A 20213-nucleotide genomic window follows, 5' to 3' on the forward strand; every position below is an offset into this window, starting at 1 on the left:
GTGTATAGTTGAATAAGATGGTTTGGGATGTTCTGTGTGATATACACACACACAAAAATCAACAAAAATTTTGAAAAAGGATTTGAGGGGAAAGCATGGAAATTTATATCATGCTAATTAGTAGAGGTGATAAACATTACCATTGAAATCTGCCCAATGACTTTATAGACATACACAGGCACCAAGGATACAAGTGCAACTGATTATGACTAGTAATAATCAGATACATACAGATTAGAGATGCAAGTGCCAACATCTCAGTGTTAGTAGCAAAAACAATGAGTCTGTGTGCAAGGAACGATATATTCTAAATGAAATGAAGATCTTTTTTTAAATGTTAAAAACTCACCCAATTTTATGTCTTACTTAGGGCTTATACTAAGTTCAATAATATATGACTATATTAATTCAATTGTGAACCTAGAAACTTGTACCCACTTGTGAAAGAGATGGACTGTTGGTCTGGAGCTTGTTACTGAATATATTAAAGGTGTAGTAAAAAGCTAATCATGTAGTTAATAAAAATTTAAAAAGTATGATAAAAAATAATAATCCTTCAAAGCATAAAAATTTGCTCCTTAGTAATTAGTAGATGTGAAAAACTTTATCATTGAAATCTACCTGATGACTTTATATCCATGATCAGATGCCAAGGAGCTCAGAAAGTAACCAACTGTGACTAGTAATAATCTGATATATAGAGATTAGAAATACGTGTGCAAACATCTTAATGTCAATTGCATTAAAAATGAAGTTTTTTGCATGAAACTGCATTTTAATAATGAAATGGAGATGTTTTTTAAAGGTTAAAACCTCATTTAATTTTCTTTCAGTTTTGTCCTCACTTTTTATTTTTAGTACAAAATCTTGAATGTTAGTAGCATTAAAAATGAGTCTTTCTGTAGGAAACTGTGTATTTTAATAATGAAATGGAGATCTTTTTTAAAGGTTAAAACCTCATTTAACTTTATGTCTTATAGGGTTTATACTGAGTACATTATTGTATAACTGTAATAATTCAACTGTAAACCTAAAAATTTACAGCCAATTCTGAAAAAGATCTGTCTAGCTCAGAAAATTGTTATTGAATATGTCAATGCTGATGTAATGAAATGGTTCTTCTAAGTATGTGGTTATTAAATAAATAATTAAAAAAAAGAATATACACACTGAGGGACTGGAGAGATGGCTAAGCAGCTAAAAGCACTGACTGCTCTTGCAGAGGACCTGTGTTTGATTCCCAGCACCCACGTGGCAGCTAACAACCATCATAACTCCAGTTTCGGGGGATCTGACTCCTTCTTCTGACCTCTGTGGGCATTGCACAACATGGGTGCACTTATACACATGCAGGCAATATACACATAAAATAAAAATAAAAGCAAGACATAAAATATTTTAAAAAGGAATTTATACATTGAAAGAAAAATGTAGGAATTGTGTAAGAAAATATAAGTGCATATATGTTGAACTTGCAGTAGAAATTTCTTAGCTGTAAAATCTTTGATCACAATAAGAGAAAATTCATTCAACCTAATTAAAATGAAGAACTTTATTCATTAAGGAACATTAAATAAAGAGAAAAGACATCAGAACCAATTGAAAATATTTGCAATGTTGTTAATTGAAACAGCAACGTAATAGAAAAATGATCAAATGATATGAACGAGCATTTTACAGACTAGAAAATGCATGCGGCTAATAAGTACACATAGAGATGTACAACATCATCAGCAATCAGAGATAAAAAGACTAAAATCATAATCAATTACCATTTGGGCAAAACTTATGGGATTTTAAGCATAGAGTGGGCATGGCTCACTGAAATATTCTATATATTGCTGGTGGAAATAAAAGTTAGTACACTTCTTTGGGAAGCATTTAAGACTTTATCTTGTAAAGTTTAATATTCATCTACCCTGTTATCTTGCACATGATTTCCAGATGTGTATATAAAATAAGTTTTAGTACACATACATGCAAGGACATATGTCCAAGACTTTCATCAAAGCATGATTCACATAGTGAAAATCTGAAGCCAATCCAAGTGTCTATTGGCAGGACAAGAGAGAGGGATCCTGTGTTGGAGAGGCAGTGGGAGTTACACAGCACTGACAGTGGATAAATCAGAACCATAATAAAGTAATGTTCGTACAACATTGATTGAAAAAAACCAACTTCCAGATGTAAACATACAATATACCTTTTTGTACAGTTAAAAAACAAGCAAGCCAGTGCAGTCCATATATAGGTGACAGCTACTTGGGAGGCTGAGGCAGGAGGATCCCTTGAATCCAGCAATCAAGGCAACATAGTGAGAACCCTTCTCAGAAAGAGATGATAAATTGAACTTATGATAAATTATTCAGACACATGTATCATACATAATATATAATCCACAATATGTAATAGAAATTTATCTACAAGATTCAACATTATACATGCAAATTTTTAAAGAAAAGCAGGCTGGGGACATGGCTCAGTGGTGGAGTGCTTGCTTAGCATGTGCAGGGCCTTATCCCCAGTGCTGGGGAGGGGGAGAAGACTAAGTACACTAGAGGCAAGATAGAATATGATTACATCTGGAGTGAGGCAGGAGGGGATGCGTGGGAGCTAGGTCTGGGATAGGCAGCTGTTTTACTGAAGTTTAATTCTTTTGAAATAAATGTAGAAATTAAGAAAAAGAAATGTAACATTCACTCTCCAGGTTCCCCTCCAACACCACAGCGTCCTTTTCCTTTGTGAGGAGCAGAAGCTTGCTTTATGTCATGACCTTGATCTTTTCTGTTCTCAGACTTATTTTCCAAGCTTATACCATAGTCATCTGGGACTTGATCTTTATAAATATACTGCATTGTACACAGTAAGAATTCAATAATCATCATTATCATGGAAGGATGCAGTATGCTTTTCTTCCCCTGTAGCTCAATCCCCATTCCTTATTTTTGTCTCTAGTCTCTACTCACAGCCTCTCTGTTGAGACGGCCACAGAGTTAATTTTGAGGTATGTTGTGTCAGAGAAAGAAAGGGCAGATTCATCTAAAAGAAAGCATTCATATTTATCTTTCAGTTAAAAAAGGAGTTTTCAGCCACGTGTGGTGGTACACACCTTTAATCCCAGCACTCAGGAGGCAGGTGGATCTCTGTGAGATCAAGGTCAACCTTATCTACGTAGGGAGTTCCAGGAAACCGAAAGTTTTCGAAGTCAAAAGTGAGATACCAATTTGAAAACATGCTTTTGACTTGTAAACTTTAGACCATGTTGAAATTGAAAAGAAACTGAAATTATTAAACTGTATAAATATGCATATATACATGCATATAGAAATTACAGTTTATAAAGATCAAAACACAGACTCCAATAGCATAAAGTTTTAAAAAAATAAACCTGGGAGTAGAGGAGATAAAGAGTATAACACAACACTAAGGATCACCTGAGGATCAGGCAGGGACATTAAGAGCCTGGGTGGAGGACAGCTGTCTCTTCCCAGATGCTGAGAGGATACACATGCCTCCTAAAAACCTGGATCACATCCCAAGAAACATGGCAGAGAAGGGAAGAGGGTAAGAATCTAGGATTGGCTGGGGCTTAAATCTTGACTGACTAAAATAAGAACAACTCCAAAGGACGGCATAAATAAGAACATAAACTGTAATTCATTATGAATAGGCAAGCTTGGTGATTTTTTTTAAAAAAAAGTTTTATCAAACAGGAATGGAGAATTGAAAGCCTGATGCAATCAGTCATAGGAAATACAACTGAACTTGTGTATGATTTGTGGCATGTAGATTCATTCTCATATACAAACATACAGGTATGTTTTATATATTTCATTGTTGTATATGAGTTTGTATATATATGGATGCATATGCACAATAACAATGAAAATTACCATTACCCTATATGCACAAATAGCTAATGTAATCTCATTATATGCATAAATCTTAAGGGGAAAATCATTAATTTGATTAAATATAAATAAAACCTATTTTGAAAATAGAAGGGTGTCTGTTGAGAACAGAATATGAATAGTAACTGAGAAGCAATTAGATAGTATGTATAATCTTATTCTTGTTAGCAAGCTTTAGAATGTTCCTAAAAGACAGAAAAGAAATCAGGCAACAGCACCAGTGGAATAAAAGGAATAAGATAATGCTAAAAATCAGACTGGGAGAAGATATTTGTTATATCTCAAACCTAATTACAACAGATTAATTTCTAAGTAGGTGAGGTAGTAAGAATAGAACAGGAAATCCATCAGAATAGACCTAGAACCCAAAAGAGAAGTTGACAGCGGCAGAGAATGCTCTCTGGATCTAAGCATCTGCTCTCCCATTCTTTCATGGCAATAGGTGTTCATCAGGGCACACAGCTATTAGCTGAAGACTTCGTTTCCTAGACTCCTATGCACTCACTGGTTATGTGACTAAGTTCCTACATGAGCAACAGCTGTGTGTACCGTTACTGGTCCATAACTTTCAAGGAATTGGCATGCTTTCTGCCTGATTCTCCCTTTTCTGAAAAGAAGGCAAGATAGGAAATTAGAATTTTTTTTTTCAGACCCAGAGACAAGAGCTGTGTTTGAGGAAGATGGAGCTACAGCATGAGAGAATCCTCCATGTTGTGCAGCTTCCATATACCTACAGACTGCGTTCTGTAGGGGGAGATGAATGTCTATTTTACATAAGCCACTGTGTACTGTGTGAGTATTTGCTAACCTGTGCAATATATATCATAACTACTCCAAGATGTGGTACACAGAAGCAGGAATACCTAAAATATGAAATACATTAGAAATACTTAAAGATCAGGTGTGGGCAAAAAACGACACAGTTAGGACATGTTCGAGAGCACTCATTCTTGCTAACCCTTACTGACATATTTGGTAAAACTGCCACCTAGAATTCCTTTGAAGATAAACCATCATCTAATGAATGGAGAAAGTATTTTGGTGTGTTTCAGTTGCTTTGTATCGGTATCAGCTAGTTTGCAAAGAAACACAGAAAGCTCAGAGTGCAGCAGCCATTTAAATGAACTGAGTACAGTAACGTCAATCCTTGAGATTTGAAAAAAATCCCACAATTGCTTCCATGTATCAACAGCAGGTAAAATGCAGCTGTGGTTTTCTTGGGAACTTCACAGGATCTTGGAAAGGTACACAGCCTTTGGATTTAAGGCAAGCCTCTAGGTAACTATCATTAACTGAAGAGAAAAAAAGCTAAGCATAGGTGTAAAATAGAAGAACAGGCTTTTCAGGCCTGAGATATTCTCCAGCTACATTGTGAATTGTTATGGAAACAAATCAACTCATGTAGTTTGGGAAAGCTAAATTTTTGATAACAGGAAATTGCCAAAGAAACCACCATCCATATTGGCCTCAAAAGCATGTGCTTATTTTACCTCCCAAGCAACCCCTGGGCATCTTCAAACCTGCACTAGCAAATTACACCAAGATATTTTCACCTATCAAGTTGGTAAAAATTAGAAATATGGATATGAATACTAAGTATTGCTAAGAGAGTAGAAACATAAAAGCCCTGTGTTCTTGGCATGCAGATTGTAGCAAAACCTTCTGAGAAACCATCTTATAATACCTAATAAAATGGATTAGAAATAAACATGTAATTTATAGGCCAGAAAGCATCTTTGTACCCACTTGATACAGATCTAATGCACAACTTTAAGACCGTAGGTAACAAAATTGTACTATATCGTGGAGTTATGTTAAATGAATGGATTTTAGTTGTTCTGTCCCTAAAAATAACCAAAATAGATAACTGTATAAGCTGATTGAAATGTTAATTTGTTTTACTACAGTAACCTTTTTACTGTGTATATGTATCTCATAATATCATGCTGCATACCTGAAGTCTTATGAATAATTTTTAACAGAACAATACTTACTGAAAAAATCAGAAACAAATTAAGTTTATATCATGATATCCATGTACTGCTAAATGATGCTTACATAGTGTTTAACAGTGCATGTGGTTTAGAATAGATAAGTACTGAGAACCACTACATCTGCCACAAATAAAGGATGGTACATACAGACAGTAGACTAACAGAACTATAAAAAGAAGAAGCTATCAATGGAAAGATCTTTGAAGCATAAGTAGAAAAGCAAAGTACAGAGCAGTCAATATGGTAAGCTATGTTCGTTTTTGAATAAAAAATTCAAGAAGTATAAAAAAAGAAAGCAATAGTTTGGTCACCTATGGTGGGAATAGAGAAGGGTGCAGAGTGAACAGAAGACAGAAATGAAAGAGGCTTCACAGTTGACCTTTAAAATATTTTAAGCCATGGAGGCTGGGAGGGGGGCTGGAGAGATGGCTCAGTGGTTAAGAATACTGGCTGTTCTCGCCGGGTGTGGTGGCGCACACCTTTAATCCCAGAACTTGGGAGGCAGAGGCAGGCAGATCTTTGTGAGTTCAAGGCCAGCCTGGTCTACATAGTGAGTTCCAAGACAGCTGGGGCTACAGAGAGACCCTGTCTCAAAAAGACAAAAAAAAACCCAAAAAACAAAAAACAAAACAAAACAAAAAAACCACTGGCTGTTCTTGTAGAGGACCCGAGTTTGAATCCTAGCACCCACATGATGGCTAACAACTGTCCATAACTGTAGTTACAGGGGATCTGATGCCCTCTTCTGACCTCTGTGGGCATTGTACAACATTGATACACATACATGCAGGCAATATACTTGTATACACATAAAATAATAAGTAAAATAGTAAAAAATATTTTAAGTCACAAGAATATAGTATTTAAATTATTAAATAAGAATATGTGACTATAACCTGCTATATGCACTACAAAAACATATATAGCTGGGTATGGTGGTACAGGCCTTTAATCCCAATACTCAGGAGGTAGAAGCAGCCAGATAGTGAGACTGAGGCCAGCCTGGTCTATGTAGTGAATTCCAGGCCAGCTGGAGCTACAGGGAAACCCTATCTCACAAAACAAATAAGCAATAAAGCACTGTATAAAGACATAAATTAAAAAGTACAGAATAAATATGTCGATTAGCTGTCCTAAGTATAGGGTGGGAATGAGGTGCTGAGGATGGTTCATGATTTGGGTTCTAGAGTGAAAAACAAACAGTAAGTCTTAAAGAAGAAATATCCAAATTTCTCCAAAACATTTTAGAAGGAAAAATATTTTATGACAGTTTGTTGATCTTTAATTGTTCAGAATATCAAATAAAGTTTGAACAATCATGTATTTGGCCCTGGTAAAAAAAGAAACAGGCAAACGGTCTACTGAGTATCTTTCTAACTCAAGCTGTTCAACCTTAAAAAGAGAACAGGAATATTTTCCCTCGGTTCAATAAAGAATCAAAAAGAATGAAAAGCTAGTAGAAAAGGGGAAAGTCCTAAGAAATGACACAAATTGTAGATTACAGTCGGGCTAGACAAGAAAATCGAATCAAAGTAACAGAAAACCAACCTGTCCTTTATCCAGGTCACTATTTGCATTTTCTGAGTTCATTGTCTCTGTCCGTTTCCTCTTTCTTTTTCTAAGAACTTGATTATTGGCAATGTCATCTGTCTGCAAGATCTTCTGCATTTTCTCAATTAGTTAGCCAAGCTTTTCTGGAATTGTAGACAATGGGAACGCCCATGTGGGTGATGCTGTTCTGCCTGTAGTTAATGCTTTTCCTTAAAAACAAACAAACAAACAAAAAAGGATCATGGCATGCTGACAGTTCTGTTGTCCAGCGCGCTCCTTGCTCTGGTGAACTGCTTTTACTGAATGCTTCCAATCACCCTTCTCCACTGAACTATTCAGCACATGTTTTCACTGACTCCAAAGTCTTTCTATTCTGTCATCACCATTAGGATGCTCACACTGTGGTGTGTGTCATAAGCTGACTTATGAAATCAAATAGTGTAAAAAGTATTTCCATTCTTTTTTCTTGTCAAACAGCTATGAGGAATCTATAACAGTCAAAAATTTTATATATATATATATATATATATATATATATTCCAAGGAGCTCAATGAGAATTGCTTAGAATTTTTTTTTTGGCTTTAATTCTTTTTCTTCCAGAAAACTGAAATCTTGAGATGGAACAGTCTCCTTTGTTGGAAACGAAAGAATGCTATCACTGGGGTTGGACTGATGAAATTTTACTTTAGTTATGTATAGATGCTATTAAGTCTTAACCATTTTAGTATTTTCATTTATTGGTTTGTGTTCATAAGCATTTAATTATAAACAATAAACCTTTTAAAAGGAGATTGAGCAAAGAAATCTTCATGAAATATGTAAAATACTGAGCAAAAGTAACATTTTACTTCTTACCAAATTATACTAAGTAATTATATTAGTGAATATAATTCACAAATTTTTCACAAATTTTTTCACAAAATTCATAAAGTAACAGTGGACTACAACTTTTTATAAGAAATAGTAATGGAAGGAGTGAAGTTTTAAAAGATGACATCAAGTGGGATAATATCACTTATAATTCTAGTACTTCAGAGGCCAGCCTAGGTGTCATAGTGAGGGTCTTTCTCAAAATTCCAAAATAAAATAAACAAAATACACAAATAAATAAAACAATGAAAGCATAAATTTCGACTTGCCATTCAGATTTAATGATGACTTTTATCTATTTTAATTGATGTATTTACTTATTAGTGTTTGTGTGTGCGTGCGTGTGTGTGTGTGTGTGTGTGTGTGCAAAGGCACATAGATCACAGTGTGCGTACGGAGGTTACAGAAAAGTTTTGTGGGTTCCAGTGATTGAACTTTTGTCACCAGGCTTGTATGGCAAGCACCTTTACCTGCTGACCTCATCTTGCCTTTCTTTATTTAATTATTATTATTTTATTTATAGGGAGACAGGGTCTCACTATATAACCTTGGCTTGAATCTCATGATCCTCCTGCCAAGCCTCCTAAGTGCCAGCATTATAGATGTTAGACATCACCCCCAGGTGCAAATGCTTACTTTTTAGGCAAACCTGTAATGAGTTTTATATTTTATGTGTTTCTTCTTTCATGATATCTTTCACATTGATAGGAACTGGTATATGTTGACACAAGCCAAGAGCTAACAAATTGTTTAATTGAGAAAAATTTACACACTGTAAAATTCACTACTTAAAACAATTAAAAATGTGTACTGACCATGTTTTAGTACATTTGCAATATTGTGCAACCATCACTGAGAAGTTTAACTGCTATTATGGGCTTAGAATTTTCATTGAGCATAGCTGTATCTTAGCAGACTATAATAGAACTCTTAAATGCTTCTCCATGTTTACCTTTCAACATGCCATTAACATATGGATTACTTCCAATTAAAGGTTGAATAGAAGTTCAAGCCCAGTAAAATGGATTCTTAAATAGAGAAGTTTCCTATACATTTGCTTTGAGCTCTGATGGATCTATTATTTTTTTATTAATTGAATTTGTTCTTTGTCAGTTTCATACATTAATGTAATACATTCTGATTACTCTCTCCCCCCATTTCTGTGACCTCTCTTATGTCCTTTCCACCAAGTTAATCTCCCCTCCAGGCCCTTTCTCACTTTTCATGTCTTCGTTTTGCTCTGTGACCAGGGCCATCTGTGTGACCATGGGTTTGGAGCTATCCTCTGGAGCCTGGTGGGCTCACAGGTGGGTACACAACCGAAGACAACGACTTCCCCTCCCTCTGCAGCCACCAATAGCCAGCAGGTCACTGGGAGGAGGCGGGCCCACGAGCTGCTCCCCCAATCTGTGCCTGACTCTCTATATGCCCTCTCTTGTGCAGATCCAATGCCTGCAACAAAGATATTGCGTTCATGTTTGCAGGCTGCTGGACCTATAATTCAAACTTTAAAAATATATTCAATATAAATCTAAGTGAGGATGAACATTTCACTGCTTGTTTTAACTTTTGACAAAAGAATGTAAAACATTTTGGCATTATTTGAGTCACAAATTATTGAAACAACTTTACCTCAGTATAAGCTTTATATATAAAAGCCTGTCGGGTAATTTTATCTTGTAATTTCTTTAAATTAGAAAAAATTATTATCATTTTGTATGTGTGTGTGGATGATGTGAGTGGGTTTTGTGTGCATGGTGGGGGCTGTGCATAGAGGTCAGCAAACAACTTTGTGGAACCGGTTTTCTCCTTCCACCTTTATGTGGGTTCCAGAGACTAAACTGAGGTTGCCAAGCTTGGGAGGCAAATGCCTTTATCTGCCAAGCCATCTCTGTGGCCCATGTTTCTTAATACTTTGTTTATTATTATTTTTATTTTATATGTATGAGTGTATTGCCTGCATGCATGCAAGTGCACCCGTGTTGTGCAATGCATGCAGAGGTCAGAAGGTGTCAGATCCTCTGGAACTAGAGTTGCAAATGATCGTTAGCCACCATGTGGGTGCTGGAAAGTGAACCCAGGTCCTCTGCAAGAGCAGCCAGTGCTCTTAGCTGCTGAGTCATCCGCCCCCAGCCCATGTTTTGTAATTTATCCCTTCCTTCCTTCCTTCCTTTTGTTTTTGAGACAGGTCTCCCTGTATCCCCAGCTGACTTGGAACTGTGTGCAGAATTGGTTGGCCTTGAGCTCACAGAGCTCTGCCTGCCTCTCCCTCCTGAGTGCTGGGATTAAAGGCATGCCAAGTCTGCAAGAAAAGCTTTTCAGTGTTCTCTGAGTGGTCAAGGACACTGAATCACAAGAAGTTTGATTTTGGTCATGAGCTCAAACATTTATAGTAAATTTTTTTACTGCTAAGCCACTGAGATGAAATGGTGTTTAGCAGAGCAGCTCAGAATACTCTATTTCTACCCAGTTTCTTTGAGGCAGGGTGCTGGGGGATGACCCAAGGCTTTGCATGTGCAGTGCGTTCTACTTCTGAGCCACACCCCAGCCCGCCCTTCAGTTTCTATTTATGAAAAAAGCTCATGGAACTGATGATGGTCAAGAACTAATGAAGTTCACTACGGACACTCCTGGTTCAGTAAGATGTCCAGAAACTGCCAAGATGATCTTATTTTTTTCCTTTGCAGTGCTGGGGGTCAAACTTCAGGCATTACAAAGACTAGCCATGCATTCTGTCCTTGAGTTTACACCTTACATGGGAATGTAGGACACTTAGAATAGCCCAGACAATCTTGAGCAAGACAGAGATGGAAATAAATAAGAAATCAGTAGTATCTTAGGGGTGAGGAATAGGTAGGGAATGAGAAATGTGTATAAGGTTTCTCAGAGAGGGTTTTAAAAAATAAAGCCAGGTGTGGTGACGCATGCCAGCCTGGTGTACATAGATAGTTTCAGGCCATTTGGGGCTACAGGGAGACCCTTTCTCAAAAGACCAATCATCATCATCATCATCATCAGAGTTTTTGCAACTATTGCTGTAATCCATTATTTTAAATCATTTACCCCAATGAAACGTAAAGAAAACACATACAATAGGTTCAAATACTTTCTTCAAAGTGCCTGCTGATGGACAATAAAATGAATAACCATAGGTTTTAGACACCTTCACAGGCTTTACCAGTTTTTTTCACTTAAAAATTAAAATTTTTTTAAATTATTTTTATTCTATTTTACGTGTATAAGTGTATTACCTGCATGTATGTAAGTACACCTGTGTCCCCATGTTGTGCAATGCCCGAGGAGGTCAGAAGAAGGTATTGAATTCCCTAGAACTGGAGTTGCAGACAGTTATTAGCTGCCATGTGGGTTCTAAAAGTCGAACCTGGGTCCTCTGCAAGAGCAGTAGGTGCTCTTAACCCCTGAGCCATTTCTCCAGCCCCATCTCACTTAAATTTTTCTTGCTTTGCCCTTATTTTTACCATCATCAATTAGTAGATCTCACTTGAGTTTTTACTGAATTACTGTTGCCTTAATTTGTTGAAAATATTTTTGCGTATGGTTGGTTCAGAATAACTATTTGTAGAAGCTGATTTTTCAGTCATTTTAATGAAAGACAACTGAACAGTAACATCTGCTGACTAATCTATAATTAAGAAAAATAAGTAGTCTCTTGCTTGCTTTGTAATTATTATATTGCTCTCATCTGTAAGTCTTTGAGCAACTATTTTTGCTGAAAGATTATTTTTGTTACTTCATTTTTCCTAGATACAAGTTTTCAGCTAAGCAATCCAAATGTATTTAACTCATGAACAGTAAGTGGCTTTCCTTGCCTAACAAATGAGCTCCTACAAAAGATGTTTGGGTTGCAAACTCACCTCCATTTTGAAATATGAGATATTTCTTTAAAATTTTCTGTGACTGGTTGTCTTCCTAATGTGACGAGTGCTTGGTGTAGAAATGTTGGCATGCACTTTTTGCACAGATATAGTGTCATGGAACAGTAAAGACAATGTTAGTCACGTAATTCGGTAACAAAATGACCTATACTTTGCTCTGCTATAAAGCACCAAAGTTCACTTTTATCCTTTTTCTTCTCGTTTTGACATTATGAGCATGCATGAGTAATAAACAAGATGTCTGACATGATGCTATGCATGCCAGTTACAATGTTTTTATATTATTACAGTTGCATCACTGCTGCTGCAATGCACTGAAACCCACTACGATGTAACAAACTTTCCCCTTTTAGGTCTCTATCACAATGGCTTAACTTGCCCCTTGTAGTACAAAAGCAGCCACAAACAATGCATAAAAACACAAGAGAGGCTCTGTACCAATTAGACTCCTTATAGATGCTGAGACTTTTTTTACTTATTCCAATTTTTAAAACTTTCAGTGTATATATTAATTGGACATGGTATTGTGTTACTTAAGGACATTTTCATAGAAGTGTATTTTGTCTTGATCATCTTCCCTTCCATGCCCCCTTACCAATTTTTAATTATATGGACATGTGTGTGTCAGTATTTGCACATGACTGCAGGTGCCTGTGGACGGCAGAGGTGTCAGATTCCTGGAGCTAGTGTTTCAGGTGTTGGTGAACTGCCTGACTTGGGTGCTGGCAACTGGACTTGGGTCTTCTGGAAGACATAAGGCACTCTTAACTGAGCCATCACCCTACCCCATCAGTCCTCTTTGCTCTAGACAATCTCACTTCTCCCTTTCATGTCATACACACATGATTTTTATCTATCTATATAAAATCTAAGAACCACAAATGAGGGAAAACATTTCTCTTTCTGAGACTGGCTTAATTCACTTATTCTTTCTACAAATGACATTATTTTCTTCTTAACAGCTGACAAAATATACCCTGTATTTTCTTTATCCATTTCTCTGTTGGATACCTGGGTTGGTTTCCTAATTCAGCTTTTGTGAGTGATACTGCAGTAAATACTGATGTGCAAGTATCTCTGATGTCCTGGGGTCCCAAGAAGGGTATGCTGGGTTATATGCTAGATGTATTTATAGTTTTCTGAGCACCCTGCATGCTGACTTCCATGGTGGCTGCACTAGTTTACATTCTACCAGCAGTATATAAGGGCTCCCTTTTGTCCACATTGTTCTAGTATTTGTTATTTGTTTCCATTAAAAATAATCTTACTTCTTAATTGAATTTTTGTGATTTTTTTCATACAATATAGTTTGATGGTACTTAGATCCCCTCTTCATCCTCATCTCCCCCACTGCCCCCCACCCAATTTAATGTACTCTCTTATGTATGTAACATAAACCATAGAGTTTGATTTGTGTCCCCAAATGGCCTTCAGTTCGGATCCACCCACTGAGCCCACCCAGAGTCGCAACCCTTTAAGACACTGTCATTCCCCCTCTCAGCAGCCATTGGTTGTCAAATTTCCTTGGGTTGGGTTGGGATTTCTTAACCACTTTCCCATGACTGTGCTGGGATTTTATCTGGTTTGAGCTTGCATAGGACTTGTACATGCTGGCACAATTGTTGTGAGTTCATATGAGTATCTGACCAGTTATAACTCTCTTTCCATTGTTGTGAGTTCATGTGAGTATCTGACCAGCTATAACTCTTTCCCTGTGGTCATCCACCCCCTCTCGCTCTTTCAATCTTTCTGCTTCCTCTTCAGCAATGATCCCTGAGCCTTGGGAGGCAGAGGTTTGAAATGGGTGTCCTATTCAGGGATGAACACCCTGTGGCTTGTTCTCTGCACATTGGCCAGTTGTAGGTTTCTGTGTTAATCACCATCTGCTGCATAAAGAAACTTCTCTGGTGAGAGTTGAGAGATGCATTCATCCTGTGTAGAGGTTGCATAGAAGATGTATCACTTAGGGTTAACTGTCTCAAAGACAATTATTCTCAAGGTTTGACCAGTTCTGGAACTCTGTAATGGTCTCCACCTATTGCAAAAAGAAGCTTCTTTGAAGGTATACTTGTCTGTAAATGTGAGGATGCATATTTAGAATAAAGTAAGAAATTACATTGGTGTAGGAATGTGGCAAAAGTAGGTTTTTCTCTAGGATCTATGAGCTCTCCAGTAATATGTATTTGGCTATGTTTACAGTATCACACAGTAGTTCCCTCCCATTGAGTGGGCTTTAATTCCAATTAGACAGCTGTTGATTACCCCTGAAATAAAAGTGCCACTACTTCACCAACAGAGATAGTTTGCTGGGCCAAGACGCTGTTATTGAGCTTTACAGCTGGGGAGGACCATTGATTGGTTTTCTCCTTGGCAGCTTTTGTAGTATCCTCTGATACCATGAGAGCTAAGCAGGGAGAAGGCTTCCAGGTCAGTTTCCAGCTCACAGCTCCAAGTCCTATGTCAGAAGTATTTCCTGTCTTCAGCAATAGGGTCTTACCTTCAAGTTCTGGGAAGCAATCAAGGGATGTAGCAATAGCCTGTGTTATTTTGGGGAGTCTCTTGGACTACTCTGACCAACAACTCGAAGGGAGGTTTCTCCTGCCTGGCACTGTGTTTTTCCTTATATAGCCTTAGCTATTCATATGCACTAGGATATTTATTGTATGTGTATTTTTCAGTAGAACTTTGAACTAATACATTGAAAATGAGGGAAAGGAGGATACTTGGAACTGGGGAGGGAATAGGGAGAGTTATACAGGGGGGAGTGAGAGGAGAGATACATAATGCTTAGATAGAAAAACCAGAGGAAAATGTATTAAGTATTTGTTTTCTTCATGATTACTATTTTGTGTTGAGATGGAATCTTGGTGCAGTGTTAATTTGCATTTCTCTGATGGCTAGTGAAATTTGGAATTTTTTCATGTATTTAATGGTCATTTGTGTTTCATCCTTTTAGAACTGTATGTTTATTTCACTAGCCCATTATTGACTGGGCTGTTTGATTTCTTGTTGTTTGGAGTTTCAGGGGGATTGTACTGAATCTGTAGCTTGCTTTTGGTTGTAGAGCCATTTTCACAATATCAAATATTCCAATCTGTGATGACAAAGGGTTTTTATGCTCTGATGTCTTTTTAAACTTATTTTTCAGTGTCTTAAAAGTTTTCTTGTAGAGGTCTTTCACTTCCTTGGTTAGGTTTGTTACTGGTGCTTGGAGTCCGGGCTGGGTGTCTCCATGTTCTTGGCCTTTATCCAAAGAATTTAAAATAAGGGCTCACAGAGATTTGCAAAGCAAGTAAGATAACTTTATTTGGATCAAGGTAGTATAGATATTAAAGAGGGTTATCTAATGAGACAATCATGTGGCTTCTGTCTTTGAGTTGGTTTATGTGGTAGATTACATTTCTGGATTTATGTATGTTGAATTGTCTCTGCATCTCCCAGATGAAGCTTACTTGATCACGGTAGATGATCTTTATGATGTGATCTTGAATTCAGTTTGCAAGTATTTTATCAAAAAGTTTGCATCCTGTTCACTGGAGAAATTGGTCAGTAATTCTTTTTGTTGAGATTTCTCTGGTTTTTATATCAGGATAATACTGGCTTCTTAAAAAGGACTTAAAAGAATTCTTTCATTTTCTGTTTAATGAAATAATTTCAGGAGCATTGGGGCTAATTCTTTTAAGGTCTCATAGAATTCTGTGCTGAATTCACCTGGTCTTAGTTGTATTTACTTGGAAGATTTTTGATTAGTATTTGTATCTCATTGGTTGTTTAGGGTCTGTTTAAATTATTTACTTCAACTTTATTTAACTTTGGTAGATCATGTGCAATTAGAAATTCATCTGTTTCTTTTTTTCTAGTTTAGTGGAATATGAAATTTTAAGTATGTTCTTATAATTCTCTGAATTTCTTCAGTGTCTGTTGTAATGTCTCCCTTTCATCTCTAATTTATCAATTTGAGTTTTTTTCTTTCTTTTGGTTAATTTGGTTAAAGGTTTGTAACCTTCTTAATCTTTTCAAAGAACCAACTTTTAGTTTTATTGATTATTTGTATTGTTTTCATTTCTATTTCATTAATTTGGGCCCTGATTTTGATTAGTTTTTCCTATATACTGGTTTTGGGTGTTGGTCTCCTTTCCCCAAGACTTTTAGGTACATCATTAAGTTATTAATCTGAATTCTATCATGTTTTCTGATGTAGGAATTTAGTGTTATAAACTTTCCTCTTAGGACTATCTTTACTGTGATCCATACATTTTGGTATGTCATATTTTCATTTTTATTCAATTCTAGGAATTTTTAAAAAACTATTTCTTAACCCAATTGTCATTTAACAGTGTGTTGTTTGGTGACAATGAATTTGTGTAGTTTCTATTGCTGTTGCTATCCAGCTTTATTCCGTTGTGGTCAGACAGAATGCAAGATGTTATTTTAATTTTTCTGTATTTGTTGAGACTTGTTTTGTGTCCTAATGTGAGGCTGATTTGGGGTAAAGTTTTATGGGCTACTGAGGAGAAACTGTATCCTTCAGTGATGGGGGAATGTTCTGTAGCTGTCTGTTAGATTCATTTTATTTATCATGGATTTAATTCCAGACCTTCCCTGTTTAGTTTTTGGCATAGATGACCTTTCTATTCATGAGAGAGAGGTATTGAAACCACCCTATATCACTGTGTTTGAGTCAATCTGTAGTTTTGATCTAATAGTATTTCTTTTTTGAAACTTGATGCCCCTGTGTTTGATATATTTTTAGAACTGTAATATCCTCTGGTGGATTGTTCCTTTAATGAGTTGAAGTGTCCTTCCTTATCTCTTCTGACTAGTTTGGCTTGCAGTCTATTTTGATAGACCATAGAATGGCTGTGCTTGCTTGTTTCTTGCTTCCATTTGCTTGAAATACTCTTTTCTACCCTTTTACCCTAAGGTGGTGAGGAGCATTTCTTCGAGGCAGCAAATAGCTCGATTCTGTTGTTTTTTAAAATCCAATCTTCTAGCCTATGTCTTCTGATAAGTGAATTTAGATTATCAATCAGTTATTACTGAGTGGTGCGTATAATTCCTGTCATTTTGTCTATCTTGTAGTGTCTGGTGTTTCCCTATTCCTTGTGCTCACCTGCTGTTCCGGTATGGGTTGTTCATTCCTTTTCTTTTAAAAAATGTATTTATTTTCATTTTATGTGTATAAGTGTTTTGCCCATATGTATGTGTATGTGGTATGTATGCCAGAAGAGGTGATGGAGCTGCCGGTGGGTGCTGGGAATCGACACCTGTCCTTTGCAAGAGCAGAAAATGCTCTTAACCTCATCCCTTCAAGGATGTTTTAATCTTTCTGTTTGTTCTAAAGGAGTCACTCAAGTATCTTCTGCATAACTAAGTTCTTTTATCCTGATTTTATTAATCATGGAAAGACTTTCTCCTTCAATTACAACAGCTAGTTCTGCTGAGTATAGTAGTCTCGGCTGGCAGCTGTGGTGTTTCAGAGATTGAAAATACATCATTCCTACCTCTCCTGGCTTTTAATGGTCTTTGTTATTCTGTTAGGCCTGCCTTTGAATGTGACTTGGTGACTTGGTGCTTCTCTTGTAGCCTTAATTTGCCTTGTTTGTTGTATATATTTAGTGTTTTGGCTATAATAGGACATGGAGAGGATCTTCTCTGCTCTTATCTGTTTGGTGTTCTAAATGCCTCTTGTACCTAGACAGGCATCTTTTTCCCTAGATTTGGTAAATTTCTGCTCTGATTTTTTTTGAAAAGGTTTCTATGCCTTTGGTATGAAGTTATTCTCCCTTTATGTGCAAGATTTGTGGATTTGGTCTTTTCATAATGTCCTGTAGGTCTCAAATGTTCTGTCCATTGCTTCTTTCTAACTTTGTCATTGTTTGAACGTTCCAATTTTTTGTTTTCGAGCACTGATACCGTGTCTTCTTGATTCTTTCTGTTGCTGTGGCTTTCCATGGATCTTTTTGTTTGAGTTATTGAAATTTTCATTACCAGGCTCTCACTTTGCTTCTCCCTCAACTATTTCTATCTCCTTACTGAATTTTACTTTCATATCCTGTATTGACTTCCCTTCCTTGTGTCATTCATGTTTTTTTGTGTTCTCTTGGAATTCATTCAGGAGTTTATTTGTGGCTTCTTTAATTTTACCAAATATACTTATAATCATTCTTTGCAATTATTTATCTGGGATTTCATTTAATTTTCTCTCATTGGAGCATATTACTATTGGATTAGTAATTTTTGGAGGAGCCACGTCACCTTGGTTTTTGGTGCTTCTTGTGTTTTTCCATTGGGACTTGTACATCTGGAGGTAAGGTGAACAGCTGGATTGTCTTTTAATCACCCTTAGTCTTTCAGTGAAAGTGTCTGCAGTGTTCAAGAGGAACTAAGTTGTAGCAGGGTTGAAGTGTCATTTTTCTCTGCTAGGCAAGTGTTTGGGGAGCCAGGCTCAATCCTAGTACTGCCCTGAAAGTAAATAATATCTGTAAAAAGTCTCTAGTAAAGGGTAGGCCCAACTATGAACATACACTAATAACCAAATAGTAACCAACTCCCAAAAACGCTAATCATTTTAGGAAGTAAAGGAACAGTGCCTGTATGGGGTGCCCTGATATATTATTTACTCAGGCTATGACTAAAAAGGAAGAGAGCAACACTAGAAACTAGCAGTGGCTTGACAGAGAGAGAGTAAAGGGAAAAGCAAATACAGTGGAGACAACAGGACCTGGGATGGGGTACTTTTGACTAAAGGTAGAATGAAAAGAAAGAGGCCAAGAAATGAAATACCATTAAATCTAAAAGAATCCCAGGCTCAGGATGCTGAGATGTAGAACTACTGCAAACAAGGCTACCCAACATTCTTTGAGAAAGACTATTCAAAGGAAAATTTAAAAGGAAAAAATTAGAAGAGAGAAGAGAGGAGAAAGGAGAGAGAGGAAGAGAGACAGAGTAGGTCAGAGTTTCACAGGAAGGGATTACTGAGAAATCTGTCTTCTTTTTATTTAGAAAACAGTGATGTTCATTAGAAAATTGAAGATCATACTCAGAGGACAGATGAAATAAAATACTAATCCTTTAAAGTACATATGTAGGATTTCAATAGTTATAATTTGTTGCATTAATTTTTTTTTATCGATCCTGAAAAATCCCCTTGGTTTGAAAATCATTAACACACTTCCACTGCCCCACAAGCACCCAGTCTAAGACCTAAGCACAACCCTTGCTGCTGAATGTGCTCTCCAGCTGGGGAAGTGAGAGGACTGGCAACCCATTCACACCTGGCTCCCACATACAACACTCTGAACCCTGAATCATGAAGCTAAAGGAGGCAGGATCCCTACAGTCCTGACAGACAATCCCACAGTACCTTATAAGGCTTGGTTCTTGAGATCAGAGGATGCACAAAATCACTGCTCTGGAACAACTTCCCATCACACTGCCCTGACTCTGGTTTATGAGGGCAGAGGTTGCATTCCTCAACTAAGCCCAAATCACCCTATCCTTGAACCAACACCAAGTCTCCACAACTAAATTATAAGTAACACTGAGCCAAGTCAAGAATCATGAAACAGAGGACATCTCAAACACCAAAACAAATGCTCAACTCAGGTGTTCCAGAAATTCCTAACAATCAGACTAACTCCAGATGGACAAATCGCAATGTAAAAACACCAGCAACGTAGCCTGCCCTACTATCCTCAGGCCTCTTGGGGTAAGTCTATAGCGCAGCTCTCCGCGCCTGGACTCCCTAAGCCTCATTCACCCTTCCACCCCACCCACCACCCCCCTGCCCCCCCGCCTGGCATTCTATACTCTAGCTTGGACCCTGTGCCATTCCTAGTCTTGGGGCCCCAGACACCTGGGGAACCAATACTGTTTCCTGATCCTTCTCACACAGAGCAACTCAGTCCCTTTTCTTGGGCTCCAGGAGCACCACTTCTGGTCCTGACCCCGCCCTCACCTCTCTCTGCTTCCCTGGGCCTGTACCACC

At 37.2% G+C, this 20213-nt stretch overlaps 1 protein-coding gene across 1 annotated transcript in view; it reads right to left on the bottom strand.

Annotated features, from left to right (window-relative positions):
* Bend6 (BEN domain containing 6) overlaps positions 1-20213 on the bottom strand; it is a 111517-nt gene that overhangs the window by 62791 nt on the left and 28513 nt on the right. Inside the window, exon 2 of the mRNA XM_008846512.3 lies at positions 7454-7665. Coding sequence (XP_008844734.1) covers positions 7454-7573 — 120 coding nt within the window. The 5' untranslated portion in view covers positions 7574-7665. The remainder of the gene's footprint in view (positions 1-7453; positions 7666-20213) is intronic.

Source organism: Nannospalax galili, unplaced genomic scaffold, assembly GCF_000622305.1.
Source record: "Nannospalax galili isolate Female #2095 unplaced genomic scaffold, S.galili_v1.0 scaffold582, whole genome shotgun sequence".
Lineage (NCBI taxonomy): Eukaryota > Metazoa > Chordata > Mammalia > Rodentia > Spalacidae > Nannospalax > Nannospalax galili.